Source organism: Ovis canadensis, chromosome 12 (genome assembly GCF_042477335.2).
Source record: "Ovis canadensis isolate MfBH-ARS-UI-01 breed Bighorn chromosome 12, ARS-UI_OviCan_v2, whole genome shotgun sequence".
In the NCBI taxonomy this organism is placed as follows: Eukaryota; Metazoa; Chordata; class Mammalia; order Artiodactyla; family Bovidae; genus Ovis; species Ovis canadensis.
In genome coordinates, this window is record NC_091256.1 from 59,941,403 (window position 1) to 59,962,701 (window position 21,299).

Sequence of the window (21,299 nt, forward strand, 5' to 3'; positions counted from 1 at the left end):
TAGGTTGCTTCCACGTCCTAGCTATTGTAAACAGTGCTGCGATGAACATTGAGGGTACACATGTCTTTTTCAGTTCTGGTTTCCTTTGTGTGCATGTCCAGCAGTGGGACTGCTGAGTTGAATAGAAGTTCTATTTCCAGTTTTTTAAGGACTCTCCACACTGTTCCCCATAGTGGCTATACTAGTTTACATTTCTACCAACAGTGTAAGAGGGTTCACTTTTCTCCACACACTCTCCAGTATTTATTGTTTGCAGACATTTTGGTAGCAGCGCAAGCAGATTCTTTGCCCACTGAGCCAATGCTTTCTTTGGAATCTATTAAATTCTATCCTAATTTCTTCTTTTTCTGTTTGGTATCTCTCTAGTATTAGTGTCTTAAGTCTGTCTATTGAGTGGTTCAGCTCTGGGGTAGGGGCAGCCTCCATTCCACCCTGCTTCATTTGTTGCTGTTGGCTATAGTGTTTTATGTAGAGCAATTTGGTAAAGGAAACCCATGGTCTTATTCAGATCATCTTTCTCTCTCTCTCTGTTTTTTATTTTTATTTTTTGGCTGCACTGTGCAGCTTGTGAAATCTGATTTCTCTAACCATGGGCCAAATGTGGGCTACAACAGTGAAAGTGCTGAGTCCTAACACCAAGGAGTTCCTCAGATCCTCTTTGACTTGCTGACTTTCACCCCTATCATCTGCTGAGAAAAGATTATCAAAATCTTCCAACTGTGGTGCAGAACTATTTCCCCCTTCAGTTCTGTAAATTTTGCTTTATGTGTTTAGGAGATCTATTACTGGACACATATGCATTTAAGATGGTCATCTCTTTCTCATGAGTCAATTATTTATCTTAATGAAAGATCTCTCTCTTTTATCTTTTTGGCCTTAAAGTTTATTTTATCTGATATCTCATAGTCACTCTTACCTTCTTATGCTTCTATTTCATGGCATTTCCCTGCATCCATTCATTTTCAATCTATTTGTGTCTTATATTTAAAGTGTATTTCTCATAAATAGCATATGGTTAGCAAGAGAGTTCCAGAAAAACATCTACTTTTGCTTTATTGACTATGCCAAAGCCTTTGACTATGTGGATCACAACAAATTGTGGAAAATTCTTCAAGAGATGGAATACTAGACCACCTGACCTGCCTTCTGAGAAATCTGTATGCAGATCAAGAAGCAACAGTTACAACTGGACATGGAACAACAGACTGGTTCCAAATCGGGAAAGGAGTACGTCAAGGCTATATCTTATCACCCTGCTTATTTAACTTATAAGAAGAGTACATCATGCGAAATGCCAGACTGGATGAAGCACAAGCTGGAATCAAGATTGCTAGGAGAAATATCAATAACCTCAGAAGTGCAGATCACACCACCCTTATGGCAGAAAATGAAGAGGAACTAAAGAGCCTCTTGATGAAAGTTAAAGAGGAGATTGAAAAAGTTGGCTTAAAACTCAACATTCAGAAAACAAAGATCATGACATCTGGTCCCATCACTTCATGGCAAATAGATGGGGAAATGATGGAAACCGTGACAGACTTTATTTTCTTGGGCTCCAAAATCACTGCAGATGGTGAGTGCAACCATGAAATTAAAACATGCTTGTTCTTTGGAAGAAAAGCTATGACAAATCTACACAGTATATTAAAAAGCAGAGACCTTACTTTGCTGACAAAAGTCTGTCTAGTCAAAGTGATCGTTTTCCCAGTAGTCATGTATGGATGTGAAAGTTGGACTATAAAGAAGGTTGAGCACCTTCTTCTGAATTGTGGTGTTGTGAGAGTCCCTTGGACTGCAAGATCAAACCAGTCAATCCTAAAGGAAATCAGTCCTGAATATTCACTGAAAGGACTGATGCTGAAGCTGAAACTCCAATGACTTGGCCACCTGATGCAAAGAACTGACTCACTAGAAAAGACCCTGATGCCGGGAAAGATTGAAGGCAGGAAGAGAAGGGGAAGACAGAGAATGAGATGTTTGGAAGGCATCACTGACTCAATGGACATGAGTTTGAGTAAGCTCCAGGAGTTGTTGATGGACCGGGAAGCCTGGCGTGCTGCAGTCCATGAGATTGAAAAGAGTGAGACACAACTGAGCGACTGAAATGAACTAAATTGGGGCTCAGCTGGTAAAGAACCCAACTGCAACGCAGGAGACCTGGATTTGATCCCTGGGTTGGGAAAATCCCCTGGAGAAGGGAAAGGCTACCCACTCCAGTATTCTGGCCTAGAGAATTCAATGGACTGTATAGTCCAGGGAGTCATAGAGTCAGAACTGAACTGAGAGTCTCTTAATCTTGACGAGCTCCTCTGGTCCCTTTTATGTTGCCTCAAGTGGTTTCCTAGCTGCTGCTCCTCCATTGATTAGCAACAGTTTGAATCTGCCCTTTGAAAGTCAGGGAAGGTCATGGAGGCTGGAGTCTTGCCTATAAGAAATGGTGGACAGAAAGGCCCGGGAGCCACACAGGGCCCTGCTTGGCATCAGGAGTGGAAGCCAGAGTGACTTAGTCAAGAACAGCAGAGGCCAGATCCTTGGGGCCTGTGCTCTTCGTGATGGGGAATGACCATTAGGACAGTGTCAGAGATCTGGGCTGGAGCTGTTGCAGGAAGGGAGACCCCTTTAAGGGACCAAGAGTGGGCTCTTGCCTAACACTTGGAAATGAATTGTCTAGGAGACACAGAAGCTGACAAAGCAAGAGACTTTATTGGGAAGGGGCACCCAGGTGGAGAGCAGTAAGTAAGGTAAGGGAACACAGGAGAACTGCTCTGCCACGGGCTCACAGTCTCCAGTTTTTATGATGATGGGATTAGTTTCTGGGTTGTTTTTCTTTGGCCAATCACTCTGATTCAGAGTCCTTCCTGGTGGTGCATGCATTGCTCAGCCAAGACGGGTGCCAGTGAGGAGGATTCTGGGAGGTGGTTGGACACGTGGTGTCTCCTTTTAACCTTTCCTGAACTCTTCCAGTTGGTGGTGGCCTATTAGTTTTGTGTTCCTTACCAGGACCTCCTATCTTAACATAACTCATGTGGATGGTTACTACTACATGGTGCCTGGCCAGGGTGGCCAGTTCCAGTCAATGTTTCCCCTAACACAGCCAGAACCCCCAGTGGCAGCTACAACTGCCCTGGTCTCCCAGGTGATGGTCTCATGTAGCAGAGTCACTTCCCCAGTTCTGAAAGCCAGGAGTCCAAGACGAAGATGGCAGGGCTAGTTCCTCCTCAGGCTGTGGAGGAGGTGCCTCCAGGCCTCTCACTGAGCTCCAGTCCCCTGGGACTCCTTGGCTTTGTCAATTTAGAAAAAATTGCACAATGTGAGAGCTGTGAGTGAAGTTATATTTGGGGTGAGATGAGGACTGCAGCTTAGGAGACAGCACCTCAGAGAGCTCTGAGAAACTGCTCAAAAGGGGCTGAGGGAGGTCAATATATATGCGATTTTGGTGAAGGGGGAGTTCATGTTATCAAGCACGTATCTTTGCAAAAAAGTTTTCTGTGAGTCACAAGGAGCTGATGTCACCACAAAGGGATGTAGTGCTTTGCTAGTTATGAGGATAGGGCTCACAAAATACCTAAGTATCCGAAGACCTGTTCTGCCAGTTCTTCCCAGAGCCCAGAGTGCCTCATTCCTGCTCTCCACCCTGAAATCCCTTCAGGGCATGTTGAAGGTCAGCAGCTGCAGCGGCACATGGCTCAATCCTTGCAGAGGTTGATGGCAAGTGCCAGTGTGTAGGTGACAGCTTGTTAGAAGCATCACCCTGTCTTCTGCTTCATCTTCACGTGACACCTCCCCGTGTGGTGTGCCTGTGTCCACACGTCCCCTGTTTATAAGGACACCAGTCCTATTGGACTAAGGGCCTGACTCCAGTGTGACTTCACTTTAAGCCAACCATTTACTGTCTGCAACGACCCTGTTACCTAATAAGGTCACATTCACAGGTCCTGGGGGTTAGGACCTCAACACATGAATTTTTTAGGAGACAAGATTCAACCCATAACAACTCCCCCAGTCAGTAATATTAAGTGCAGAGTGCTCTCCAGTCCAGATTCCCCAGCCTCGGGCCACCTGAAACATGCCTGGCACGTAGCAGTATTTGGTCGAATGCATGAATGATCATTTTTGTCTTATGAGAATTTCTGGTGAAAAATGCAGTAAAAAGCTGAGGATATTCCAGCTTGTTTTCAAACTTGAAGTCAGTAAAAACTTAAGGCCAAGCAGTAAAAAACAGCAGGCTTGTTCTGGTGCCAGGGATAGTGAGGTGAAAATGAGACATCTGTTCCCTTGGAGATCAGCCCCTGGCCTGAGATATTTTGTCTTCACCTTTATTTTACTCAACTGTGACCCATGAATGTATCCTTCATTCAGAATCTAGAAATAGGAGCTGATCACCAATGGGGCAGCTGCTTATCCAATATTCCTTTCTTTCTGTAAACAGATCCCTGGGTTTTAGGCCTGGCAGGGATTAACCCTGCTAAGACATTTCCCAGCCATGCAAAAGTAGTCATTCGCTTTCCAGAGAGCTCTTTAAATAGAGAGGGTCTGCTAATGTTCAAGTTGTGATCAGACTTCCCTTCCTTTTTAGGGCTGGATAATATTCCATTGTATAAATAGACCACATTTTGTTTATCTGAGTGGTCATCCATAGATGGACACTTGGGTTGCTTCCATATTTTGGTTCTTGTGAATAAATCTGCCATGAGCCCAGGAACATGAGTTTTCAGCTGTTGACTAAAAAGATGCACAATATGAGAGTTGAGAGATCAGTTTTATTTGGGGCAAAATGAGGACTGCAGCCCGGGAGACCACACCTCAGGTAGCCCTGAGAGACTGCTCCAAAGAGGTAGTGGGGGAAGGTAAATAAATAAGATTTTGGTGAAGAGGGAGTTCAGTGCAATCAGTACTTACTTTACAAAAGGTTTTCTGCTAGTCACAAGGGGTAGATGTCACCATGAAGGGGTTTAGTTCTTTTTTTAGATATGAAGAGATGCAAAGATTGATCATGAAATCAGTTCCTGAAAATATCTAGCCATCTAAAGACCATTCCACCAGATTCCCAGGATCACAGAGTACCCCACTCTCCACCCTGAACTGTCAAAGGTCAGCAGCTGCACCAGTGCAGGGTTCAATCTCTGCAGAGGCAGATGGCAAGTACCAATTTATAGTTGACACAAGCATCTCTTCCAGGCTCCCAATCATTCTTGGTCTTTTAAAAGAGTATTTGCGTATTTATTTATTTGTCTCCTCAATTAAAAGACATTCCTTGGAAGAAAAGCTATGACAAACCTAGACAGTGTATTAAAGAGCAGAGACATTACTTTGCCGACAAAGGTCCATGTGGTCATTTGGTTTTTCCAGTAGTCATGTATGGATGTGAGAGTTAGATCATAAAGAAAGCTGAGTGCTGAAGAATTGACGTTTTTGAACTATGGTGTTGAAGAAGACTCTTGAGAGTCCCTTGGACTGCAAGGAAATCAAACCAGTCTATCCTAAAGGAAATCAACCCTGAATATTCATTGGAAGGACTGATGCTGGAGCTGAAGCTCCAATCCTTTGGCCATCTGATGCGAAAAGCCAACTCATTAGAAAAGACCCTGATGCTGGGAAAGATTGAAGGCAGGAGGAGAAGGGGATGACAGAATATGAGATGGTTGGATGGTATCACCATGGACATGAGTTTGAGCAAGCTCCGGGAGTTGGTGATGGACAGAGAAGCCTGGGGTGCTGCAGTCAATGGAGTTGCAGAGAGTCCGACACGACTGAGCGACTGAACAATTTATTTGGCTGCACTGAGCTGCAGTGATCTGCACGCAGGATCTTCAGTTGTGGCATTCGATCTTCAGTTGTTTGCGTCTTTACTGCACATGGTGGGGACTTTGTGCTGTCCTGGGCCAGGCGGCCCCCTCCCCAGGGCAGGACGGTGACTTAGTCCTCATGCAGCACTGTCCACACTGAGCCTGGGGCGGCCACACATCTGTGCTTAGGAGACACTGTTAGATTGACTGGTTCACCAGCCATAACCCCCCTTTTCAGTTTCCTGTTTGCTGTAAAGCTGTACCCTGTGTAGAAAACTTACTTGCCCTTTGGATATCAGAAGCTCTGTACTTCGCCCAGATTAACTCCTATAACATATAAAATGTCCTTCTATCTATTAATAGATATGACCTCCTTAAAAGATGCAGATGGGTCTTCCCTGGTGGTTCGGTGGTTAAGAATCCACCTTGCAATGCAGAGGAGGTAGGTTCAAGCCCACCCCTAGTCAGGGGACTCAGATCCCGTGTGTAAGTGGTCGGCTAAGCCCAGGCACCACAACTACTGAGCCCACAGGCCACAATGAGAGAGTCTATGTGCTGAATGAAAGGTCCCACATAATGTCACGAAGATCCCACACGCCACAACTGAGACCCGTCACAGGCAAATAAACAAATGAAAATTATATAAAAACACAAAACAGCACAGACACTATGGTGATCAGCATGAAACTCCCCAGCGGGCCTCTGGTCACTTTGAACATCAGCCAGCTCCACACAGGAATCTGTCACCAGAGACTGGAGGTGACTCCCTGTCTCCTCTCCACCCCCCAGCCAGCTGTAACTATGAGACACGAAGTATTTCATTCTGATGGGTCGAAGGGAAGAGCTCTTCTGATCCAGCCGTGCTCTGTTCAGAGTGCATGCAGGAAGGGCAGTACTAGGGCAATACCTTGTATGCAGTAGGTGCTCAATAAATACTTTACTTTAGAAAAAAAAAAGCTTTTGTTTATTTGGCTGCACCAGGCCTTAATTGTGTGCGGCATGCCAGATCTTAGTTCCCTGACCAGGACTTGAACCCATGCCCTCTGCATTGGGAGCATGGAATATTAACCTCTGAACCACTAGGGAAGTCTCTATTGTACTATTTTTTTTTAAGTACTTTTAAACTCTTCTGTTTAAAAGTTTCTCACACTTTGATGATTGAGATTCACTCTTTGGTCCTAATGATATTTAAAAAAATTGTCCTCCTGAAGCTGCTTTTCCTTTATTTACATGGATTGTTGTATCAAAGATCCCATGGTCTTTTGGTCATTACACACAGAGCTTAATCTGCATCATGGCACATTGTAGTATAGAGTGGAATCAGGCCTGGAAGGTGTCGTATGTCCCCCCTCCTGTGCCCTGCCCTGCCCTGCCCTGTACAAGCTGTCACCATCTGGACAGTGCATCTCTAACCATTTGCCCTTTCAAGTCCCCCTTAACCACTTTTCAAATGCACAGCTAGGGGCACCTTTATAGGCATATAATCAGGTCCCCCTGGACATCTCCAGCCGGCCTCTCCCCTCTCCCTGGACTCCCAGGCCCAGGTTGAAGGCTACCTGGAGGCATGCCAAGAGCTCTACAGACACTTTCTCAAGAAACTTCAAGGTCGGTGACATTCTCAGGAGGATCCTGGGATATGCTGACTTTTTTAAAATGTTAGATATTTATTTATTTGGCAGCGCTGTGTCTTAGTTGTGGCATGTGGCATCTTAGAGCTTCGTGTGGCATTCACAATCTTTAGTAGTGGCATGAGAACTCTCAGCTGCAGCATGTGGGATCTTAGCTCCCTGACCAAGCCCACTGCCTCGGGAGCACAGAATCTTAGCCACTGGACCACCAGGGAAGTCTTGCGACTGTGCTAACTTTCAACAAGAATATTAAGTTATGGGTGGTGCAGTGGGCATGTCATTTTCAAAGTGGAACTCGCATTTCCAATGCTAGAATCAGTTTTAAAGTTGTTTGTTTGGAATAATCATTAGCCTTGTATTTTAGGTACTATGCTGTAGGTGTCCCTTTAGGGTTATGTGAATATACCCCATTGCTTGAAGTGCCATAAACACTGATTTAGCTTTGAAGCATCTAATAGGACAGTTACTTCCAAGTTCCTGGGATCGAGTGAATTTCACATGTCCTCGAAGAAAGCATGCGCTTAGTCGTTCCGTTGTGTCCCACTCTTTGCGACCCCATGGACTGTAGTTTGCCAGGCTCCTCTGTCCATGGGCTTTTCCAGGCAAGAGTACTGGAGTGGATTCCCTTCTCCAGTGGATCTTTCCAACCCAGGGACTGAACCCAGGTCTCCTACATTGAAGATGGATTCTTTATCGCCTGAGTCAATAAAACATAGCAGCTGCTGAGTAGAGCTGTGAGTCTAAATCCCTGGAGAACTCCTGCCTGGGGCCGTCCTGCGCTTAGCAGCCATTTCTGGGGCTGATTGAGCTTCCTTGGTGGCTCAGGAAAGCATCTCTTATGTCTCCTGCATTGGCAGACAGGTTCTTTACCACTAGTACCACCTGGGAAGCCCACGTACCATACTGATATTAATGAATCATTTTTAAATTTGTGCCTGAAGATAGCCCTTTTCTTTGGGTGTATGTGGGAAGAGGAGCTGATGCTGCTCCTCCAGAGGGGCCGTGGCCTCCTGTGCTCTCCGGTAGCTGCTGGGTGGTGGGTGGAGTGCGGAGGTTGTCCCCAAAGCACTGTGCCTTGCAACGAGGCAGATCTGCTCTGAGCCCTGGAGCAACAGGCAAATTTGGCCTTGGAATGCGGAATGAAGCAGGGCAAAGACTAATAGAGTTTTGCCAAGAAAATGCACTGGTCATAGAAAAGACCCTCTTCCAACAACACAAGAGAAGACTCTACACATAGACATCACCAGATGGTCAACACCGAAATCAGATTGATTATATTCTTTGCAGCCAAAGATGGAGAAGCTCTATACAGTCAACAAAAACAAGACCAGGAGCTGACTGTGGCTCAGATCATGAACTCCTTATTACCAAATTCAGACTCAAATTGAAAAAAGTAGGGAAAACTGCTAGACCATTCAGGTATGACCTAAATCAAATCACTTATGATTATACAGTGGAAGTGAGAAATAGATTTAAGGGCCTAGATCTGATAGATAGAGTGCCTGATGAACTATGGATGGAGGTTTGTGACATTGTACAGGAGACAGGGATCAAGACCAATCCCATGGAAAGAAATGCAAAAAAGCAAAATGGCTGTCTGGGGAGGCCTTACAAATAGCTGTGAAAAGAAGAGAAGTGAAAAGCAAAGGAGAAAAGGAAAGATATAAACATCTGAATGCAGAGCTCCAGAGACTAGCAAGAAGAGATAAGAAAGCCTTCTTCAGCAATCAATGCAAAGAAATAGAGGGAAACAACAGAATGGGAAAGACAAGAGATCTCTTCAAGAAAATTAGAGATACCAAGGGAACATTTCATGCAAAGATGGGCTCAATAAAGGACAGAAATGGTATGGACCTAACAGAAGCAGAAGATATTAAGAAGAGGTGGCAAGAATACACAGAAGAACTGTACAAAAAAGATCTTCACAACCAAGATAATCACGATGGTGTTATCACTCACCTAGAGCCAGACATCCTGGAATGTGGGCCTTAGAAAGCATCACTACGAACAAAGCTAGTGGAGGTGATGGAATTCAAGTGGAGCTGTTTCAAATCCTGAAAGATGATGCTGTGAAAGTGCTGCACTCAATATGCCAGCAAATTTGGAAAACTCAGCAGTGACCACAGGACTGGAAAAGGTCAGTTTTCATTCCAATCCCAAAGAAAGGCAATTCCAAAGAATGCTCAAACTACTACACAATTGCACTCATCTCACATACTAGTAAAGTAATGCTCAAAATTCTCCAAGCCAGGCTTCAGCAATACGTGAACCGTGAACTTCCTGATGTTCAAGCTGGTTTTAGAAAAGGCAGAGGAACCAGAGATCAAATTGCCAACATCCGCTGGATCATGGAAAAAGCAAGAGAGTTCTAGAAAAACATCTATTTCTGCTTCATTGACTATGCCAAAGCCTTTGACTGTGTGGATCACAATACACTGTGGACAATTCTGAAAGAGATGGGAATACCAGACCACCTCACCTGCCTCTTGAGAAATCTGTATGCAGGTCAGGAAGCAACAGTTAGAACCAGACATGAAACAACAGACTGGTTCCAAACAGGAAAAGGAGTACATCAAGGCTATATATTGTCACCCTGCTTATTTAACTTCTATGCAGAGTACATCATGAGAAACACTGGACTGGAAGAAACACAAGCTGGAATCAAGGTTGCCTGGAGAAATATCAATAACCTCAGATATGCAGATGACACCACCCTTATGGCAGAAAGTGAAGAGGAAGTAAAAAGCCTCTAGATGAAAGTGAAAGAGGAGAGTGAAAAAGTTGGCTTAAAGCTCAACATTCAGAAAACGAAGATGGCATCTGGTCCCATCACTTCATGGGAAATAGATGGGGAAACAGTGGAAACAGTGTCAGACTTTATTTTTTTGGGCTCCAAAATCACTGCAGATGGTGATTGCAGCCATGAAATTAAAAGACGCTTAGTCCTTGGAAGAAAAGTTATGACCAACCTAGACAGTATATTCAAAAGCAGAGACATTACTTTGTCGACTAAGGTCCATCTAGTCAAGGCTATGGTTTTTCCTGTGGTCATGTATGGATGCGAGAGTTGGACTGTGAAGAAAGCTGAGCGCTGAAGTTTTTGAACTGTGGTATTGGAGAAGACTCTTGAGAGTCCCTTGGACTGCAAGGAGATCCAACCAGTCCATTCTGAAGGAGATCAGCCCTGGGATTTCTTTGGAAGGAATGATGCTTAAGCTGAAACTGCAGTACTTTGGCCACCTCATGGGAAGAGTTGACTCATTGGAAAAGACTCTGATGCTGGGAGGGATTGGGGGCAGGAGGAGAAGAGGACGACAGAGAATGAGATGGCTGGATGGCATCACTGACTCAATGGACAGTGAGTCTGGATGAACTCCGGGAGTTGGTGATGGACAGGGAGGCCTGGCGTGCTGCGATTCATGGGGTTGCAAAGAGTTGGACATGACTGAGCGACTGAACTGTGGTCCTCTTGTGATTAGATTGACTAGTTTTCTGTGAGTGTGGTTTCAGTGTGTCGGCCCTCTGATGCCCTCTTGCAACACCTACCGTCTTACTTGGGTTTCTCCTACCTTGGACGAGGGGTAGCTCCTCACCGCTGCCCCTCCTGACCTTGAACGTGAAGCAGCTCCTCTCAGCCCTCCCCGCGGAGCCACCACTCCTTGGACTACCTCGGCCACCACCCCTGACCTCGGACTATGGGGTAGCTCCTCTCTGCTGTGCTTGTGCGCCGCCGCAGCCGCCGCCGGAGCTGGTGGGCTGTCGGACTCTGGAGTAGGGGACGCCATGAGCCCCGCCCAGGAAGGCGGGCCCGGGGAGGTGGGCGGGGCTCCATCTCGCCTAGTTCTTTGAGGTGTGTGGAGGAGGGCACGCCAAGAGCCCCGTCCAGGAAGGCGGGGCGAGGGCGGGGCCGGGTGGTGGGCAGGGCTCCGTCTCACCTTGTTCCCCTTGGTTTCAGCAACATGTCTAGAAAGCCTCGAGCCTGTCTCAAGGTTGAACGGGTTTTGAGCGCTCTCCTTTTGCCATGACAGAACCCAAGTCCTTCATTCACAGGTCTGACGTTCAGGAACCTGAGACCTGAGGGACAGAATGAAGCCCTCTCCAGCCCCGTGCCCTGGAGACTGAGCTTGGCTGACTGGACGAGCTCCTGAGTTTGCAGAGAAACGTGAACCTCAACTCGAGACAGAGGGAGGGCTGTCTACAGCGACGCGGGGAAGACCTTCCTGAGAGGGACTCTGGACCCTGCTCCCAGGAGGCCTGAGGTGGCTCGGCCGCAACCAGTCCCGTGAGCTGAGCCAGCAGCCCTGGGACAGAACCCGGTGTTACCCCTCAAGTCATCCTTGGACGCAAGTCCCTGCATATCCCCGCGGAGCACTCGGCTCTGCGGTGCAGGGCAGGAGGGCTCCTGGGAGCGTCACACACTGACAACACCGGACAAAGGAGGGGAGCACGCTGGGTGGCTCGTGTCACGTATGCTCTTGTCCTTGAATCCGATTCAGTCATAAGCGTCAGTCATTGGGATCCAGGCTTTATTACGTAACAAACCCAAAAAGTCCCATCAAAACACAGCTAAAAGAACACGTTTTCCCGAGATTACATTCCCAAGAGAGGGTAATAATACGGTCAGAATAGATCCATCAATACTGCTGAAAGAAGCATTGCCTTACATTACCAACGGGAGTGGTGTGTTTTTTTAAAACCTTAAAGTGCTTTAGCCAATAAAACAGAAGCAAATGTTTGTGTCTGCAAGGTTGGCATGACCATGTCCCCGGTCCCTGCATGTCCCCGGACGAAAGCCACTGAAGGTGCCACCCAGATCTGGGTGGGTGACCACCCCCCAGCAGCCAGGAAGGGCTGTTGGAGATTGAGCAGCTGTGCTGGGCCTGGCCAGCTTCCTGCCCTCCTCTTCCCATCTGGGAAACCTCACAGCTCACAGGTTTGTCTTCTCTTTATTTTTAAGGGCCTGTAAGGGCCGTTGCTCCTGTGTGTGTTCCTGTGACCATGATGGAATCCCCACTGAATCAGTTCTCAAGGTTGCTTCTCCATCAGTGCGAGGAACAAAGGTCCAGGACCGCTGGAGCTCCCCACCTGTGGCATGGGAGCAGGGAGCCTGTGCTTGGCCCTCCGCAGGAATGTGTCTCCTCTGCCTCCGTAATGGGGGTCTGCCTGCCCTCTGCCTGCATGTTGCAGCCTCCCAGCTTCAGGAGCACCCGAGGGCCTCCCCACCGGCCAATGGAATGAGCCTGAGGGACAGCCACGGGAGCCCCAGGAGCTCAGCTACTTCTCAGCTGGGTTCATGGACCCCCAGGACCTGGAGGAAAGGCCTGTGGCTCCTGATGGGCCATGACTGGGGGGCCCTGCGTGTGCGCTGGAGCACATGCCCTACCCCACAGCAGCCGGCTGTGACCCTGGGCTCAGACCCAAGGTCTGTGGCTCAGTCTCCTCATCTGAACCGCACGAACAGTGTACTGACCCAGGCCCTGTGAGGGTGAGAAGGGAAACCGAAACCCACACCCCTCCTCCTGCCCCCACCAGCCCAGCAGCCCTGATCCTAAGGCCGCTGTGATGATGCCGCCAGGGTGTGTGCTCCAGGGGGGCTGCAGGCCCCCAGGGGCCGAGCTGGCTCTTGTCCCCAGGCTCTCAGGCCTGGCTGTGGGCGGGGCCTCCAGGTGCTGATGACGCCCCCTCCCACCTCAAGGAGCTTCACAGGGAGCTTATGGTGTGGGGGGAGGGGGCTGTCACCCTAGACTCTGGCACCTGCATTCACACAATGCTTTTTAAATAAGCAGAACCAGGCAGTGTGCAAACTCCATGTCCAGCGTAAAGCCCTGGTCTGGAGGGCCACTGCTGGCCAGCCAGGGACGGAGCTGGCTCTGGAGCTCCATTCCCGACTGGGCTCCGAGCCACTGAGTACAGCAGACACCCCACCCCTCCCACCCCACCCCCTGGTGCCCCCTACCCCCACCCAGTGCCCTCCTCTGAAGAGCCTGGGAACGGAACACAGGAACTGGCACTTGAACCCCAGGACTGAGAGCCTGGCTTCAGAGTGGACCTGAGTGATCATAGTCTGCTGCTTCCTAACTTCCCAGGGCTGGGGGCAGGGTGGGGATTATGGCAAGGGAAAGAACCCAAACAGCGGTTAGGGCTCTGTCCGCATCAGCCCCTGGTCTGGGAGCCTTGCACTTCCCCATGATTTAGAGACAGGAGGGCTCAGCTGATGACCGACTAACCATGGGGAACCATGCAGAGTGAGGGACAGACAGGTGTTAGGAAAGTACCAGGTGATGTCTCAGCTTACACAGGAGTCAGGCTTCCCTGCATCCCTCCTGCCTCATCCCCTCGCCCACGACCCCTGTGGTCCTGCTTCTGGCTCAGAAGGCTCTCTGCAGACAGAACTGGTCCCATTGCCCTGGGGGCTGCAGACGCTGTCTCTCCCAGCCCGCTCCTCAAGCTGCCCATAGAGGCCAGGACCCCCTCCACTGGCCTCAGCACTGTGAAGACAGAGGGCCCCTCCCACACAGAACACAGCCTCCCAGGGAGAAGGGTGGGGCCGTGGCTACAGCCGGCTCTGTTCTCCCATCCCCGAATGGAGGAGCAAGTGACCGACCCCTGCCTGCTATGGATCCCACCCGGCTGGCCCCTTTCTTAGCCCATCTTGTTTACACACACATTCAGAACAAAAGTTAAAAAAAAGAAAAGGCTCACCCACATGTAGAAAAAGGGCATCATTTTATCAAATGTTGACAATTCCCAGTGGTCTGAGGAAACTGTGTCCGTGTCTATGCTCAGGGGGCCACTGGAGGAAGGGCACTGTGGCCAGAGGTGTTGGCATGGGGGCTGGATGCAGGCCATTCACCCAAAGTTTCCTTGCCTCCCAGGAGGGACCAGTCTTCCCAATTCCAGTGAAACTTGGGATTTTGTTCGGGGCAGGAAGTGGGAGGTGGCCGCAGCGGGTTTTACACCAGTGGACAAGGGTGCAAGGGACAGACCGACCCTCAAGACCAGCAGAGGGACCAGCCTCGGGCAGAGAAGTAGTCTGGAGACTGGACTGGAGAACAAACGTGTTAGGGACTAGCACAGAGCCCCTCATCCCTACCCAGAGCCAGAGACATCGAAAAACACTTTTTGGCAGTTGTCAGCAGAGACCCCCAGGAAGGAGAGGCAGGGAAGGTGAGCCCCCAAGAGGACGGACCCTGGATGCGCATCCTCAGCACAGCTCCGAAGGCCTCCCCACTTCACCGGCGCAGCCCAGGAGTCCTGCCTCCCAGGCCAGTTGGTGACTGGGAGGAAGCAGCATCCAGCTAGGCTTCCTGGACCGCCAGCCCGGAGACTCCACCCTCTCCGCCGAGACTCCGCCCTCTCCGCTCTCCGCGTCGGTAGCACGGGGGTAGGGGTTCTGGCCGTGTCCTCCCTACTCAGTTGGCCTCGCTCTCCGTGAACTCCTCTTTAATTGACTGTTTGCGGGACTTGCAGTCTGGGAGGTCGAAGCCGAAGTCGGCCCACTCGTCGGGCCCCGCGCCCCCGGCGGGGCCCCCGCGGTTGGGGATGGTGATGGTGTGGCGCACGCGGAAGTGCACAGCCTCCATGACCCGCTGGCGCTGAAGTTCCCCCGAGCCCCCGATGGCGATGGTGGCCGCGTTGCTGCTGGAGCGGATCAGCTGCTGGGCGCCATAGTCGTGGCTCTGCTTCAGGTCCTGGAGGCCCCTCCAGATGGTCATGCGGTACTGGTCGGGGATCTTCAGGGTCCCCAGGTCCTGCAGGAGCAGCTGTCAGGCTCTGCCCTCCCCCCACTAGGGACATCACCTGCCCTGCACAGCTGCTGGGGGACCAGGAGGGAGGGGAGGAGCCCCCATTGTAGGGGGGCAGGGGTGGGGGCACAGAAGTAGACAGTGCCGGATGCCGCTGTGCCAGGTGGTCTGGCCACACCCAATTCTGCCCTCGACAGGACAGGAGAGACAAGAAATGACATGGGTAGGAGTGGGGTGCTGAGGTCATGGGAGCAGCATAGGGCTTGGTTACTCTGATCACAGTCAGAGAAACAGATGGGGTCCCCCCATGCCAGGTGCTGGAGGACCCCTGCCTCCCAGCCTTAGGGCCGGGTCCCACCCTTTAGGACAAAGCAGAGCCTCAGGTTCCTGTCACCCCATTTCCTTCCACCCCCGCAAGCAACGCATCAACTGGTGAGGGAGGGTTAACAGGCCTTGAGCTAGTCCAGTGGGGCCACCAGGGACAGATCAGAGAAGATAGTGGACAGAGGACAAGGCTGCCCTCTGAGCCACTGGCCCCGCTCCCTCTGGCAAACCCGCATCCTTTGGCCGGGGAGCGGGCCTCTGTCCCGGGAGCGGGCCTCTGTCCCAGGGTCGACTCTGGAGCAGGACCAACAGAGGCTCCAGGCCACTGAGTTGGAGCCCTGGGATCTGGCCCGACAGCTGTGTCTCCTGGCCTCCAGCTAACAGTCATTACACTCAAGACAACTTCAGGCTGTACACTGTGCTAAGTCGCTTCAGTCGTGTCTGACTCTACGACGCCATGGACCGCAGCCCTCCAGGCTCCTCTGTCCATGGGATTCTCCAGGCAAGAATACTGGAGTGGGTTGCCATTCCCTCCTCCAGGGGATCTTCCTGACCCAGGAACTGAACCCGTGTCTCTTGTATCTCCTGCATTGGCAGATGGATTCTTTACCACTAGAGTCACCTGGGAAGCCCCATGAGTGCTTGTTGCTGGGACTGTGGTTTAACCCAAAGACCAGCTTCTGTCTGTGGGTCAGGGGTCAGGATGCCAAGGGTGGGGCACTTCTAGCCCTGCACACCTTGGACCAGACATTTAGCTGCTATGGGTGCATGGCAAGCGGTTTGGGCCTCAGTTCCCCCCGTGTAAACAGTGCTGAGCTAAACCAGCAGCAGATCCCTCCTGGACTTCCCCTTCTGGAATTCATCATGCCTTGGAGACAGCCCACCCCCAGATCAAAGGCCACAGGACAGAGACTCAAGTCCAGATGAGGGACTCGGGGCAAGTCCTTTCCAGCCACATGATGCTGGGTGTAAGCAAGTAGATTTGGCTACTTGCAGGAAGAAGTGTTTTCCAAACTCCCCAGCCCCCCTTACATGGTTAGACGGGAAATGGAGGGACTGCACCGCAAGAGGAGAAAGTTCCCTGGCCTGCAGACAGGGCCCACGCTGGTCTGGGGGTGGGTTCTCCATGCCTGCCCCACTGGGCAGTTACCTCTATCGTCAGGTTCTGTAGGTGGTAAATGTTCTGTAAGCCCTGGGAGGTGAAATACTCGATGCAGTTTGGACACCCCAATCCTGTTAGAAAACTGCAGAGAATTGGGGAAACAGAGCAGCGTTAACTTGTAAAAACCTGGCTGTATGGCCCATCTCAGTGGAAACTGGCCACCCCCAGGTCTCCCCACCCAGCCCAGTGTGGCCACAGCTTCCAGCCCACGCTCACCTGGGCACAGCCTCCAGGGAGCCCCTGGCTTTCTGTGCCCGCCTTCCGAGCACCTGCTGGAGGCTCACTACCCGCCTCCCCCTATCCGCTCTCCAGACAGCGGAGCAGGGACGGCACCAGCTGCAAGGGGCAGCAGGCAGAGACCCCTACCTCGGGCTTGGGGCCAGGCGGCCAGGAGCCACCAGGGCTGAGGTTACTGGGTTTGTGGCAGCACCCAGCAGCAGCCCACGTACCTGACCAGGCTGGGGTCAGCATGGTAGGGGGGTGGCGGGGTACAGTGGGACCCCGAGACCATGGACTGGGAGTTGGGGCCACCATTCATCTCCCCGTTGGCCGGCAGGGTGTGGCTGTGGTTGTTGAGTATCCCGGGGCCTGGGCAGAAAGCAGGTGGGACAGTCAGAGAGGGGCAGGCCAGGGCAGGTGTCCCAGGCTGTGTGGGGGAGGCTCGTAAGGCTCAGCCCTCCCCAAGACCTGGAGTGGACAGAGGGGACCGTGCCTCCTGCTCTCAGGCCAGAACTGCTGGAGGGCCCAGCCAGCAAGAGCCCTGAGCGGTCCTGAGCTGGGCAAGAGGGTCTGGAGCCAGGCTCCCCAACCCCCCACCCCAGCCACCCTGTCCAAGCCACTCACCCATGGGTCCCAGGTTGGGCCCAGCCGCTGAGCCATGCGGGGGAGGCTGGCCAACCAGCTGGTTGACTGAGGGCAGCTTGTTGACAGCCCCATGTGCTTTGCTCATGGGCGAGAGGACAGGCCCATACGATGGAGGCTGAAGGTGGCTCCTGATCAGAAGGAACAGCAACTCTGAGTGAAGCCCCCTGCTGCAGGGGCCTGAAGACCCCGCCTACACCGGGGTCAGAGTGCATGCCTCTAGCCCAGCCTCCCTGCCTGACAGTGGCCACACTCACTCAAAGGCAGGACCTGGGCAATGGGTAGGAGCCAGAGGGGGGCCGTTTTTGACCCTGGAACCAGATCTGTTCTTGATGGGTCTGTGTCGCCCTGACCACCCCTTCCTGGCCTCCACTCAGCAGACTTCTAGGCTGAGATGCTGCAGTTCAGGGAGCCTTCCTGGAGGAGGGGTACTGCCTAGTGCTGCTGTGTTTTCCCTGCTGGGTCATCCAGCCCCATCTTTCCCCACATCAGACAGGTGGGTAAGACCCGGAGGAATGGGGTTGGGGGCGGAGGTGGAGGGGCTGCACTCACGGCCTCTGCAGGAGCTGCTGCTGCTGCTGCCGGTAGGAGTCCACCAGCTGCTGGGGCACCAGCTCCATCAGCTCCAGGCTCTCCTTGACCTTCATCAGGATCTCAAAGTTCTCCCGGCCCCGCACCTGAGCACAGACAAGCGGACCCTCTGCCTGCCCAGGACACGTAGACACTGCCTGGCCCCAGAACCCCCCCACCTCCTGGCGCAGGGGAGTGCCTCTTCTTTCTCAGGGCTCCCCAGCCCCTGCAGCCATGGGGTCTGCTCTCCTCTCCAGAAGTAGGTCTGAGCGAAGCTGGAGGGCTGGCTCCTGTCCATGCAAACCACACCCACCCCTTACTACCCCGGAGTCTTTGCCACACTGTCCCCTCTTTTTAGAGCTCAGCAGACCTGGGGTACTGGGGTGGAGGGGCCCTGGACAAACATGGGGCTTCTAGAACAAGGAACTCATTCTTGAAGGCCTCAAGACAAGTCCTTGAAAGACAAACAAGCTCACGTCATGGAGACCAGTCCTAGCAAAGCAGGTAGGGATTTATCTGTGCCGGGGTGGCCGCATCACAGGGCAGCCTATACTCCCGGCTCGGTGATGCACTGGGGCCCACCAGGCTGTGGGATTCCTCCCACATGCTCCCTTGGGTGGGGGTCTGCATTGCCCTGCGCACTGTATCCGTCACGAGCCCTTCTGCTCTGGGAGCTCCATCAGTGGACCTGCTCCCCTTGTGGCCAGTCCAGCTCTCTGGGCCCTGGTTCTCCTTTCTGGGATTCACAGATCTTGGGGTCTCAGCTGTCAGGGCATGCTGGATGGCACCTGCCACCCCCGGGGCCCTGGGTCTCCCCCTAGCACTGCCATGCCCTGGCCTGGCCCTGCAGCCGTGGGACTCACATGCATGTAGTACACGTCATCGTCACCATGCCGCCTCTTCTTCACGTTGGTGCCCAGGGCAGGAACAGTAGGGGGGCTCTGCTTGAAGGCTGGCAGAGGTCAGGGGCTTTGTGAGCAGGCATGGAGGAGGTGGAGCATACGCAGGTGAGCCAAGCTAACCCCCTCACCTCACCCCACCACCCGGCCTGAGCCGACCTCCCTGAGGTGTCCCTCATGGACAGACCTGGAGACCAGTCACCCACTTGGATGAGCAAACTCGAGCGGCCACCCAGGCTGGACAGAGTGGACTGAGGGGGCAGCCACATGGGCAGGGCTCACTCTGTCCCCTGGAAACAGGCTTGCATGTTTCCCGAAAGTCTCCAGACCGGTCCAGCTTGTCCCAAGGGTGGCCTGGCTCTGACAGTCCAGAGTTGCCCTCCGCCCTTGCCCCTGCCCCGAGCCCCGCTCACCACGCTTGCTGGCAGCCCCGCTCTTGGCAGCACTCTCATTGAGGGCCTGCTGCTCACGGTAGTGGTCTTCATCTGCTTTGCGGTCTCGGCCAGGACAGGCACAGATGCGGCCCTCGAAAGACCGGCGGCCCAGCACCTGTCCGCTGTCAAGGGCACAGCCAGAACTGTGAGCTCTAGGGGCCCACCTTCCCCACATGCCTTGAACCCCACGGGACTGGCCTTGATGGGCCCAGGGCTCAGGGCTGAGAGCACAGCTGCTCCAGGACACCAGGTCTCCTGCCTCCCTCCCAGGGTGGTGCCTGCCCCTGCAGCCCCTCCCAGCACATGGCCTGCAAGGCCCCTCCCCAAACTTGCCTCCAGGGCCAGCACCCCTCCTAGGTCATGGCTGTCTCCCCGGCAAGACCCCCAGCAGCACTGGCCCAAATCCCTGCCCTCCCACCTCCCCACTCCCACCTCCAGCAGACTCACTCCCGCGTCTCCAGGGTGATGATGATGAGGATGGGCCGCCGGTTCATGCCCCCAACACAGCTGCTGTTGCACATGAAGTTGTACAGGATGGTGGTGAACTCTGTTCCCACCTGCACACAGGGAGGCAAGGAGGCTGTGGTGTCAGCAGGTGGCCTCAACCCACAGGCGTGGGGGCTCCTGGGCTTCCAAGCACCCATCCCTCACATCTCCGGTGGGCAAGAGGCTGCTGGGCCCTCTGGCCCTCTGCCATCTATCCACCCATTCACCATCCATCTACCCATCTACTTCCATCCACCCATCCTCCTATGCATCATTCATCATCCATCCATTTATCTATTCACCATCTGTCTATCATCCATGCATGTATTCATCCATGCATCTATCTATCCATCCCTCAGCCCCTATCCATCCATCATCCATCTATCTATCTATTTTCATCCACCCATCCTTCCATCCATCCACCAACTATCCATTTATCCACCCACCATCTGTCCATCATCTCTGCACCCAGGCGTGTATCCATCCACACATCCATCCATCCCCCATGCCCCATCCGTGCCTGCATCCACTTGTCTGACTACAACCCATCCATTCACACACTACACTGAGTGCCACGTGCTGTGCTGGATGTGGGAACCAAGAGAGCCATGGTGGTTGCCCCCACCACCTCCCCACCCTGACACAGGCTGGAGGTTGCCCCGGCAGCTGGGTATGAGCACAGGCCCCTGTGGGCACAGGTGTGTGTTTTGCAGTGTGGGCTCTCCTGGGCACTGCGCTGGCAGAGGGAGGGACCAGACCTGTCCGAGTGGGCTCCACATACACTGGTTGCTGGAAGTTTATGGACCTAGGACTTGTGACCCCGGGGGCATCCTAGGACCACAAAATGTGCAGTTGTTGCGGTCGCCCTGGGTCTGGAGGATGGCTTAGGAAATCTGGCCTTTCACAGAACTCCTAGCACGTGGCCGCCACCAGGGGGCGGGAGAGACCTGCTTTCCTGGCCAGTCGTAGAGGTGATAGCTGGGCTGGAGGCTGAGGGCTGGGGGAGGGAAACCAGGGTGGAAACCCCTCCCAGGGCCCTGGTCCCACTGACAGAAGGGCTGTTCCTTAGGGAAGCACGGGGGCTTCTGGGGAACCAGGTACAGGAATGAGGCCCAGAGTGGGAATGCCTAAAGGACTGGCTACAGCACTGGGGGAGGGGTCTCAGGTCCAGGGTGGGGGTGAAGTAGCACCATGCCCCCGACTGCAGGTCTGCCCTCTTCTCCTCGGGGGGGCCCCCCACAACCCATTCCACCTGGCTGACTCCCCCTGACCCGAGTCCCTCCCTCCCCAGAGCCCAGAACCAGGAAGGGGGACGAAGGGCAAGCTGGGGGTGCAGATGCCCAGAGGAGGCTGGAGGGGCTGCCCCCAAGCTGAGGGTCAGGCTGGGAGGGACTGATGGACAGA

At 52.7% G+C, this 21,299-nt stretch overlaps 1 protein-coding gene across 4 annotated transcripts in view; it reads right to left on the reverse strand.

Moving 5' to 3' along the window:
• Nucleotides 1–14,121: 14,121 nt before the first annotated feature.
• Nucleotides 14,122–21,299, reverse strand: part of TP73 (tumor protein p73) — a 73,871-nt gene continuing 66,693 nt past the window's right edge. For all 4 annotated transcript variants that reach the window (XM_069545805.1, XM_069545806.1, XM_069545807.1 and 1 more), the window contains 8 exons: nucleotides 19,857–19,966; nucleotides 19,389–19,531; nucleotides 18,940–19,028; nucleotides 18,059–18,183; nucleotides 17,489–17,637; nucleotides 17,095–17,233; nucleotides 16,634–16,727; nucleotides 14,122–15,165 (listed from right to left, as the gene is read on the reverse strand). In XM_069545805.1, coding sequence (XP_069401906.1) covers nucleotides 14,827–15,165; nucleotides 16,634–16,727; nucleotides 17,095–17,233; nucleotides 17,489–17,637; nucleotides 18,059–18,183; nucleotides 18,940–19,028; nucleotides 19,389–19,531; nucleotides 19,857–19,966 — 1,188 coding nt within the window. In that variant the 3' untranslated portion in view covers nucleotides 14,122–14,826. The remainder of the gene's footprint in view (nucleotides 15,166–16,633; nucleotides 16,728–17,094; nucleotides 17,234–17,488; nucleotides 17,638–18,058; nucleotides 18,184–18,939; nucleotides 19,029–19,388; nucleotides 19,532–19,856; nucleotides 19,967–21,299) is intronic.